Genomic DNA, 9710 nt, shown 5'->3' with positions numbered 1-9710 from the left:
TAAAAAGAGAAGACAGTGGTGCAGATGACTTAGCGTATAGCTCATACCCCATGTACAGAGGCTTCAGTCTTCAAAGCAGAAAGTCAGGTTCAAGTCTGACATGTGACTTCTTCCTTCCTTCCCCCCACCCCCCGCCCTTTGTGATGTCATGAAGCATGTTTAAGATGCCAAAGGACACATTTTCTAAGAAGTTGAGCAGGACAAAGTCAAAAGATTTCTCATAATTGGGAGGGTTTGTCGACAGAGACAAATTGTTAAAAAAACATAGTTATGTGTAATTTGCATAATATGGGACCTTTAAATCCAAAAGACTTAAATGACAAGTAGTTCGACATTTCAAAATGTTTTATTCATTTGACTGATTTTTATTCACTACAGGAGAAATTTGGACACTTGCATTGTGTAAAACTTGAAAAAGGTACAGTAGTACCTAACAGTCACATTGTTTGGGGGAAAAAGTTTCACAAGCCACAGAAAGAATGCACAGAATGGCACAAGGCATTAAACATAAGGCAGTGTCCTATTCAACAGTAAAAAGTACAACCTAAGGTAAACACTTACGAGACATTGAGCCTGCGGTAAAGGAAGTCGCCTTAGATGGACCGAATGATGCAATCAACTGGCCAAAACATAAATTACCCTTTAAATCAGAACCCCGATCTTATCTGTCAGCGACTCTGTCAAATGTGTAATAGTGATGTCAAACAGGATATAACGGGAAATAATGTCGAATTTACGGCAAGCAGGAAAAGAACAGCTTTTAATTCATAATTATGGGAAGTATTGCTTCATTCAAAGTGTAGTTTTCAATCATTTCAGATGAACATTTTGTCCAGCTGGGTCAGAGGCCTTATATTTAGCATAAAGAGTAAAAAAAATGTCAAAATTAAAGACTCAGGCATTTCTTCCAACACTTCAGGTGGATCACAACATTCAACTAACAACACATGTGGCGTCTGCTTCATCAGTGTCCAGACTTGATGATCAGATCTTTTTTTGGTTTGGGGTTGATTATTTTGGCCTTCCTCCTTTCTCCTTCTCAAACTGGGCGATCTTATTGAAAATATCTAACAGGTTCGAGGGGAGGTCTTTTTTAGGCCTAGCTTCTGTAAAATCGCTCTTTTTGTTATGATTTCCTCTTTCTTCTGACCTGCTGCTCTCTTCCTCTGGTTTCCCCTTCATACTGCCCTTCTCTACGTTTGTCTGTTCAAGTCCGCCCCTCCATCTGTTCTCATACCTACCACCATCAAAGGAGTTTCTCCTGGGAGAGTCAAGTCTCCTCCTGCTCTCCGGGTGTTTGGACGCAGAGCCAGAGTTTGCTGAATATTCTGATTTGGAACCAGATCTCCGCAAGTACTCGGAGTCAGCTGACGAGCAGGACACTTTCCTCTTTCTATCCCCATCTAGGCTACTCCTCCTCTTTGAGTCACCGTCTCTCCTGCTATCCTCCTTCCCTCTGTCCCTGCTCCCCCTCTCCTCTCTTCCTGGGCTTCTACTCAAACTGTTTGTCTTTGTCCCTGCCCTGCTCTCCTCTCTGTCCCTTCTTCTCCTCCTCTCTCTGCGTGAGGAGTCAGACTCTTCGTCGTCTGAAGCTGCCGACAAAGAATAAAGTTGCGAGATCCGCCTGTCCTCAGCATCCTTTTCCTCTACCTCCTCCTCTCCAAACCCTGGGCCTCCCTTCTGGTTCAGAAAGGTGGCAGAGGTGTTGGGAGGGGCAGGATACCACTCCACCTCATCCTCCTCCTCTCTCTCCTTTCTCTCGCTCTTACCCTCCTCACTCCGCCTGCTCTCCCTTGAGGAGATCCTGCTGTGGCGCTTACTTCCTCGCTCAGACCGTCTCCTCTTCTTTTTCTTCTTTTTGGATCTCCTGCGATTTGAGGAGGTGGAAGAAGAAGAAGAGTTCTGGGAGGAATTGGAGGATGTTGAGGAAGAAGATGCCGATCTCTTTCGTTTTTTCTTCATCCTGCAACACAAATACATTGACTGAATCTTTCCTATATGATGCATTTAAGTGTTAAATTCCTTAATATGCAAAATATTTACCTGCACACCGTTAAAAGATCCAAGCCAACTCACCTCTTCTCCTCTTTTAAGAGCTTACGCAATTTCTCAGCGCTGGTCTGGCTGCTTGTAGCTTTCTCCTGCTCTTTAGCGAGCGCTTCTTCCCGAAGGCGAATTGATTTCTTTACAGCCAGCCGGTGAGGCAAAGCAAGTCATGACAACGGCAGGCAAACATCCATGAGGACAGATTCAAGCATATGCATGCCAAAACACAAGACGTGCAACAGAGACCCCGAATTGATTCATTCAGTCATTCACGTTGAAGTAAAGCGTGTGAAGAGGGATTGGTAGGTTAAAGGTTTTAAAGAAAAGAAATGACCCCACGTGACACAGAAGGATTAAGATATGTACAGAGTTGTTTACCACAGAAGAAGTGGTTGGATCCAACAGTGTAATAGTTGGTATAGAAGCAGATGGATGGACAGAGGCAGAGAGATGCAGAGAAATCAAGCAGCATTTATTCCCCATTAAGACAGAGAATAGTTGCAACGTTACCGTGTGTGAACCAGGGACACGGTGCACAACAGTGTCCAGTGAAGGGGTCGTCATCATCGTCCAGATTTTTTTTTTTTTTTTTTTTTCACGCCCCACAAGGCAGATGACGAGGCCAGGGCAATTGGAGGATCAAAGGCAGAGTCCCAAGGTCGCGGACACACACAAACACCAAAACACTTCATCAGTATTACAAACCATGGAGTGATAAAGAATGCACCAACGACACTAAAACCTACACCAGAAACTTCAGGAAGAAGTCGCGCATTAGTGCCTGATGTTCATTTTATTTCTCAAAGACCTCGGGCCAAAATCTTCTGATTATTGGATTGAAGTCAGGGCCACAAAAAAATCCCCCTAAAGGGCCGCAGGTGGGCCCCGGGCCACACTTTGGACACCCCTGCCCCAAGAACGCCTGGGGTTGTCACAATAGCAGGATTTGAAACTTCAAAACAGAAAACTAGAAGTATCTCAAGCCTGTGTTACCAACTCTGCTGCTAGCACAGCGTTAGCATGACTTAGTCTCACCATCACGACTGTGACATTCATACTGAGGGTGAAAATAAATAAATATTGTTTCATGAACTGACAACATAAATGGAGCTCAAAGTCTCTAAACATGCAAACAGATAACCTCCTCAGACTGATTTAACTTCATATGAGCATGAACACAGAGCTGGGTCAGTTTCTTTTTATGCCTATGGTTGCTTGGTAAGCAGTTGACTAGACATGTGACACATTGAAAGGGCCCAGCATTCTGACCCACTCACCTGTATGGTGTCTGTGATCTTGTGAAGCGCTTCCTTCGCCTCAGGGTTCAGCTCGTCCAGAGACAGTGCCCTCCTGTACAATCCCTCTGCTGTTACTAGTTTCTCCTGTTCTTCGAGTCTAGACAGACAAAAAAGATGAGTCAACCACCAAAAGGTCACATTCATTACAATTATTAATCCAAAGCACCATGATCATTATGTGTGAGAGCACTCCCGTACATCCTTTGTTATGACAATAGGACACCAGCTTTATTGGGCTTCTGTGTTCTGTAATTAAAAGCATTTTACGTTGTGACGTCAACTCCACTCATTCATCTAAACTATGGCCCGCGGGCCACACCCGACCCGTTGCGCGTCCCTGTCCGGCCCGATCGAGGCCAATCATAAATTCAATTTTCAATTCATCTATTTTAAGTCGTGCATGCAATACAACTCTGATGCTTTTTTTTTTGAACACATTTGTATTGTTACATTTGTATTACTTCCATATGGACACAACCAGTGGACGTGAGTGAAGATGAAGGGCGTTGCTAACAAAGCTGCAAACCCAACAAGGACTTTTTACAAAACATTACATAACCAGAGTATTTTCTTATTTGACCACAATCTAACACCAATTTAAAGCCTATTTCGACGAATATTTACAGACTATTTGTATTCTTCTGATTGCCAGTACCAGCTATTCAAAATATATAATTTGGTGCATCTTGCAGGGAAAGTTGAGCAGAGTTCAAGTTATGTAAAAATGAATTACCCATCCCTGAACTAAACGCCTATTTAGAATCAGTTGTGTGAATTTAACTGTAAACTACTAAAAGGTTTGAAAGGATGCAGAATCATGTTTTAAAAAAGTGAATTCAGAAGCAGCCGAGGAGGCTTTCATTCATTCATTGACACTTTAATTCAAAAGAAAATGGCTTACATAAATCTACTTGGTATGTTCTGTACTATTTTCATTTCCCGTTGTGATTTTTTTTAAATATCTATGTGCACGTCTATTTTTACAGTATATTCAAACTCAAAAGCACTTCAACCTGTTCTTGCAGTGAGAAATGACAAACCTGTAAGTGTCCTAAAACGTCGACATGCTGACTAACCAAAGCAACAACAGTTCCATCGTCAGAGCAAAACAAATCGTCCTTACTGTTTTCCTCTCTCCACCAGTGTCTGGCAGAGGTACTTCTTAGCGTTGCGGTGATCTGGACAGTTCTCCAGGGCCACTTCAAAGTCTGTGATAGCCTTCATGATGCTGCCTTTGTTAGCATACCTAAAAACAACCAAAGATATTTGAAGAGAGCTTTAATGAGCATTACAAAGAAAATGAACCCATAATAAAACAGCCCTAGTTGTGACGTAGGATAATAGATTTTAACAGAACAACACTGCAGGGTTTCTTGCTTCTTTTTTTTTAACCCGTCATGAAACTTGGAGTCTTTCCCGTCAGTGATGTCATCACACCAGCACTTCAAAGGCATAATAAATGGCATGTGTTTGTGGTGTCACTGAGCAGGCAGCATGCCTCAGAAAGTTTTTTTTTAATTGTATTACAGGCAACCACATAATTGCAGGAACTGCTACGGTATGAAATTCCTCTCGAGGTTTCCTCTTCCATTATCAGTATGTTTGAAGGACATCTGGTTTCATAACTTCTCAGGGAGTGCTGAGAAAATAAAGTCATGACATCAAGAGTGGATTGTAACACTTGAGAAGGAAGTTGTGTTACTTGAGACATGAGAGACTCACAGGGCTCCACGTGCAACCAGCGCTTCCACGTTGTTTGTGTCGATATCCAGGGCTTTGTTGTACTCATTCATGGCTTCCACATGACGACCATGTTTGAAGTGGTCCACACCTGCACGGACACTGAGAGTACACAGACAGACAGGGAACACGCAGACAACGTTTAAGTCTGACGTACAGACACTGCACCAAAGAGTAAGCTGTTCGCTTTGTGAAGTGACTGAATGTCAGGAGGAACTCCATCTGGTTATTTCCCAAACACAAAATTAAACGTTTATTATTACCACTTCAAGGCCCATGAGGCAGACTGCTTCTTCCGGATAACAGAGGCGAAATCCTCCTCTTGGAATAGTTTACTGTGGAGAAAAAAAGGGCCCAACTGTAAACTCCAGTCCTCTTAACATTTAACAAAAGGAGGTAACATGACTTAGACCAGTGGTTCTCAACTGACGGGTCGGGTACCATAAGTGAGTCGCAAAAATGTGCCTGGAATAAAAAAAATGGAATCCGTGCAGGTGTGTTTTACCTTTGTAGACCTCTCATCATTGATGGTGGATGGTTGTCACTGATTCCCACCTTCTCAAGCAGGTAGTCCACTACCGAGGGGTTGTGGTAACCATGGCAACTCTGCAGTATACGCTCATATGTCTCATTGGAGTCAGAGGCTGCACGAACACTACGGCTATAGGAGGAGAGGAGTCAAAGTTTCAGGCTAGAATTCAACACTAAACACAGATGTGACAGCTGTGCATTGAGGGTTGATTTGCAATAATAATGTATACAATCCTACAAGGTGAAATTCAGTTTACACTCTGTTTAATGGACATGAACACACACACAAGCCGAAATACTTGTACTAAATATACTAAATATTCTGTCAAAAACAGAATCCGAGTGACACACATTAACGGAGAGGTCTCAGAGTGAGAGGGCTGCACACAGTGGGCGCTTCAGAGCAGTTTGGGGGTTCGGTGCCTTGTGCAGGGGCACCTCGGCAGTGCTCAGGAGGTGGACTGGCACCTCTCCAGCTAACAGGTCCTTACTGGGACTTGAGCCGGCGACCCAACGGTTCCAAACCCAAGTCCCTACAGACTGAGCTTCTGCTGCCCCCAAAGGAGGCTGGCAAAGAAAAAATAACTATAAGAGCATCTGAAGTCACATCTGATGATGTGACAGGGGGAAGCAGTTTCCAGAACAAGTTGGAACATTTGTGCCAAACAGACTTAACAGTTTGAGCATTAAACTTTAAAAGAAATAATTTGTGCTCATTGAAAACAGCCACGAGTTTGTTCAAACACTTCCAACCATCTCACGCACTGTGTCATGATTTTCAACACAGTTAGTTAAAATATTCATGTCTTTTGAAAGCCTCCGAGAGCTCGGAGTTATGCTGTGTATATTATGTTGTGTAGCTACCTGTAGTGTATGGGCAGCTCCTCCCGGGGAACGACTCCAAGTTTGACGCGCTCCATCTTGGAAGAAAGAGACGCCTGGTGGAGTGAGACTGTGACTTTCTCCTGGTAACGGTCGATATCCTTCACTGCAGCTACGGAATGACAAATGTACAGAGAGGTTTTAAATATGTTTTCAGTCAGATATGAGGCGTGACTAATAAACAACAGTATCAAAAATGTTATAGAGTATTTAAAAATGGTGTTTTATGTTTTCTGCAGATTGACTTACTGATCACTTACAGGTTGATGAGCTCAACTTTAAAAAACAAACAGAACACTAGACCATACATATATTACAGTGAGTAGAGGATTTTATGAGCTTTAAACTCGCTCCTGAACGTCTCGAAATTTTAATTTGCAAACAAAGTAGAAGCATTATGTGTATTTAAGAGGCTCAAACGGTTTTATTTCACTTTTACACAGAACATTGTTGATTTTCATTCGGTCAGCCTTGTTAGTGTAGAAACAGCAGAAGTACCGGTTTGGCATTGTCATCCTGTACGTTTCAAAGAGTTTTATTAGTTCAAACTGTTTGTATTTAATGGATTCATGTTTAAAGTAACTGCAGCGCTGCAAAAATGGTTTCAATAAAACACAAACTGAGAGAAAGACGGGTCTTTTTGGAGCTCTTTTTTTGGGCTCTCTCTTAAAATATAAATGACTAAACACAGTGAAAAGTCTGCGGTAAAATAATGTCATGTAAAGTCATAACACACTAACCTCTGATGAAGTCCCCAATCTGGTAGTAGGACAAAGGGTCATCATGGCTTCCAGAGGAGGGAATTTCTCTGATGTGACAGAGAGCCTGAAGGCAGAAAGAGAAAGAGGGGAAAACGGAAGGTTTGAGAACAACTTAGCCTTTACCAAACGATGCAAGTACAGAGTTTAACAGACTCAGAAAGAGGAAAGAAATGTTGTCCAGTATACACAGAATGCATTTCATATAAGCAGAAGCATTGGCTTATAAGATATCCAATGCATTAAGACTCATGTTTGCTTCCACTGTCAGTCAAGCAGGAAATCTCAGAACCACTGAGTTGGCACATTACGCCAAACTGGACAACTAACTATGTCAAGTATCCTGTTGCATTCCTGTTAGGTGGACTAACTGGTTTATATCTGTTTCAACTTTATTGCATCAAGTACACACGCTCAGTGTACTTGTTGACCTACCGACAACTCCAAGTCTTCAATGTCTCTCTTCAGCCCTCCCGCCGTGCAGAGCAGTGTCAGGAAGAAGCCGTATTCTCTGATGTTGTTGATCCTCCCCACCACAATATCTCCTTTTTCCAAATCCCTGTACAGCATGACTCGCCTCTCCTCAAAAGACGCCTCCATGAATAACTCTAACGGTGGCATTACAGCATAGGGCTCTGTGGAAGATCAGACACTTGGATCATTAAAGTTAAACAAAAAGGTGTTTGTTTTTTTGTTTGTTCAACTGACACTGCATATAGTGGTATATAGTGGTTCATCTAATATTTCTTTTTTGATGACTTCTTTAAAAATAAATGGAAGGAAATATCCAAACCACACCAACGGATTTGTTTAATTCTTTGGAGCTGAGAAGGTGCTCAAAAACAGCACCCACATTTATCAAGTGACTTTTCTAAATTATATTGGATTTGTTAAAATTGGTCACTACAAATACACATTAAAAAACACCACTTGCGGGAAAGACTACAGTATTCTGACTGAACTAACGCAGGGCTCGATGAGTGTTTATTACTGCTATTAATAAGATTAATTAATATTACTCATGAAAGCCTCCTGCGCATAAAAGTGTGGTATACATATAGTATGGTTGGTGGAGTTCGCTTCATTAAACAAAATATAAGTCATAACAGAAAGCAGAAGGGGACTTTCCACACTGTCAAAGTATTTTCTTTCAAAAATCACACCTGCATCGTCCTCCTCCTCTACTTGCTCCTCTTCCTGCCCCGTGGCAGTCTTCCATGATGGACAGAACAGGATGTCAGCCTTCCTGGCAATAAATTGCTCCACAAGGGGGTTGTCCTGAACTTCACAAATGCTGCACAAAAACAAAATCTGCTAGTTAGAAAAAAAAACAAATCATGTCACATATGAGTAATGCATACACAGGGGAAGGGGTTAAAAATTGCCATACAGATAAGTGATGTTTAATGTGCAAGTGATCAGACATTGTCAGAAAAGACTACATCTAAACTGGAAAGTGGGAGACTGGAAGTCACATGTTTACATACCTTTCACACGTGGTCTTGCACAGATCTGATACGACTGCTTGAAAGTCTGGGTTTTCTATTTGTTCACATTTCAGTTTGTCTAAAAGTGATTGTCCGTGATATGTCAGACACTGCCTCAGCAAGTCTTTGTCCATTTTCATTCCAGGACTGAGCTCACATTACTTATACAAGTCAAAGATACAGCTGGTATTGCGTGTCGTTCACTATGTTGCAGTTGACTCAGCTGTTCACGTAAAGTAGTGAATGCAATGTGTTTTCTTGCAGAGGAGGCACCTGGGCACATTGAGTACTTTTTAAGTGTAGTCTGCTCGAGAAACACACACTCAGGATCTTAAAACTATTACCCTAAGCTAGCAAAACAAACGCTGGTTAGCTAGCTATGCTAACCCTCTGGCGGGGTTTAATTCGCTGTATTCGTAAAACAACAACAACAACAGCAAGACGATAAGGCGCGAGTTTTACTATTGCAAAGTTCCCATATTTTCAGTAGCACTAACGCACTACTGTCTTTATTTAGAACAAAGTCACGTCAGAGGTCCGTCACTCAGTTTTCCGTGTGCAGCCATACTCATGAACGACTGCGCATGCGCACATTGTGTTACACTAAAAGACTCCACGGAAACAATCTACGTCGAAATGAAAGTACCATACAACATACTTTATTACCTTATTTTTATTCTCTTATTTATTGAGACTTTCATTTACTTTTTATGCTATCATTATTTTTGACACATTGATTATTTAATTTAAATGATCGACTCTTCTAAATACCTGATGTCTTTGTACATTGTTTCTTGAATAAAGTGATAGAAAAAAACACAAAGACAGGCAGACAAAACCTGTTACTGATTTTTTTTTTAAGTGTTAACATATTAGTCAAGTATACAACTTAATAATGACTAGATTGACTTATTAAGTAATGAACACAAGTTTTTCAGAGTTTCACTCCTGTTATTGTGAGCATTTGT

At 41.6% G+C, this 9710-nt stretch overlaps 1 protein-coding gene across 1 annotated transcript; it reads right to left on the bottom strand.

Annotated features, from left to right (window-relative positions):
* Positions 1-327: 327 nt before the first annotated feature.
* On the bottom strand, positions 328-9344 carry ttc14 (tetratricopeptide repeat domain 14). Its single transcript, XM_079349687.1, has 12 exons — positions 8743-9344; positions 8419-8549; positions 7691-7890; positions 7238-7322; positions 6480-6609; positions 5590-5745; positions 5348-5419; positions 5067-5186; positions 4468-4590; positions 3324-3441; positions 2077-2183; positions 328-1963 (listed from the first exon to the last, which is right to left on the bottom strand). The coding sequence occupies exons 1-12, from the start codon at positions 8880-8882 to the stop codon at positions 1012-1014; spliced, it is 2334 nt and encodes a 777-aa protein (XP_079205813.1). The 5' UTR covers positions 8883-9344; the 3' UTR covers positions 328-1011.
* Positions 9345-9710: the final 366 nt, after the last annotated feature.

Source organism: Symphodus melops (genome assembly GCF_947650265.1).
Source record: "Symphodus melops genome assembly, chromosome: 8".
In the NCBI taxonomy this organism is placed as follows: Eukaryota; Metazoa; Chordata; class Actinopteri; order Labriformes; family Labridae; genus Symphodus; species Symphodus melops.
The sequence above is the reverse complement of the archived record's forward strand: the minus strand, read 5'-3'. Positions and strand labels throughout refer to the sequence as shown.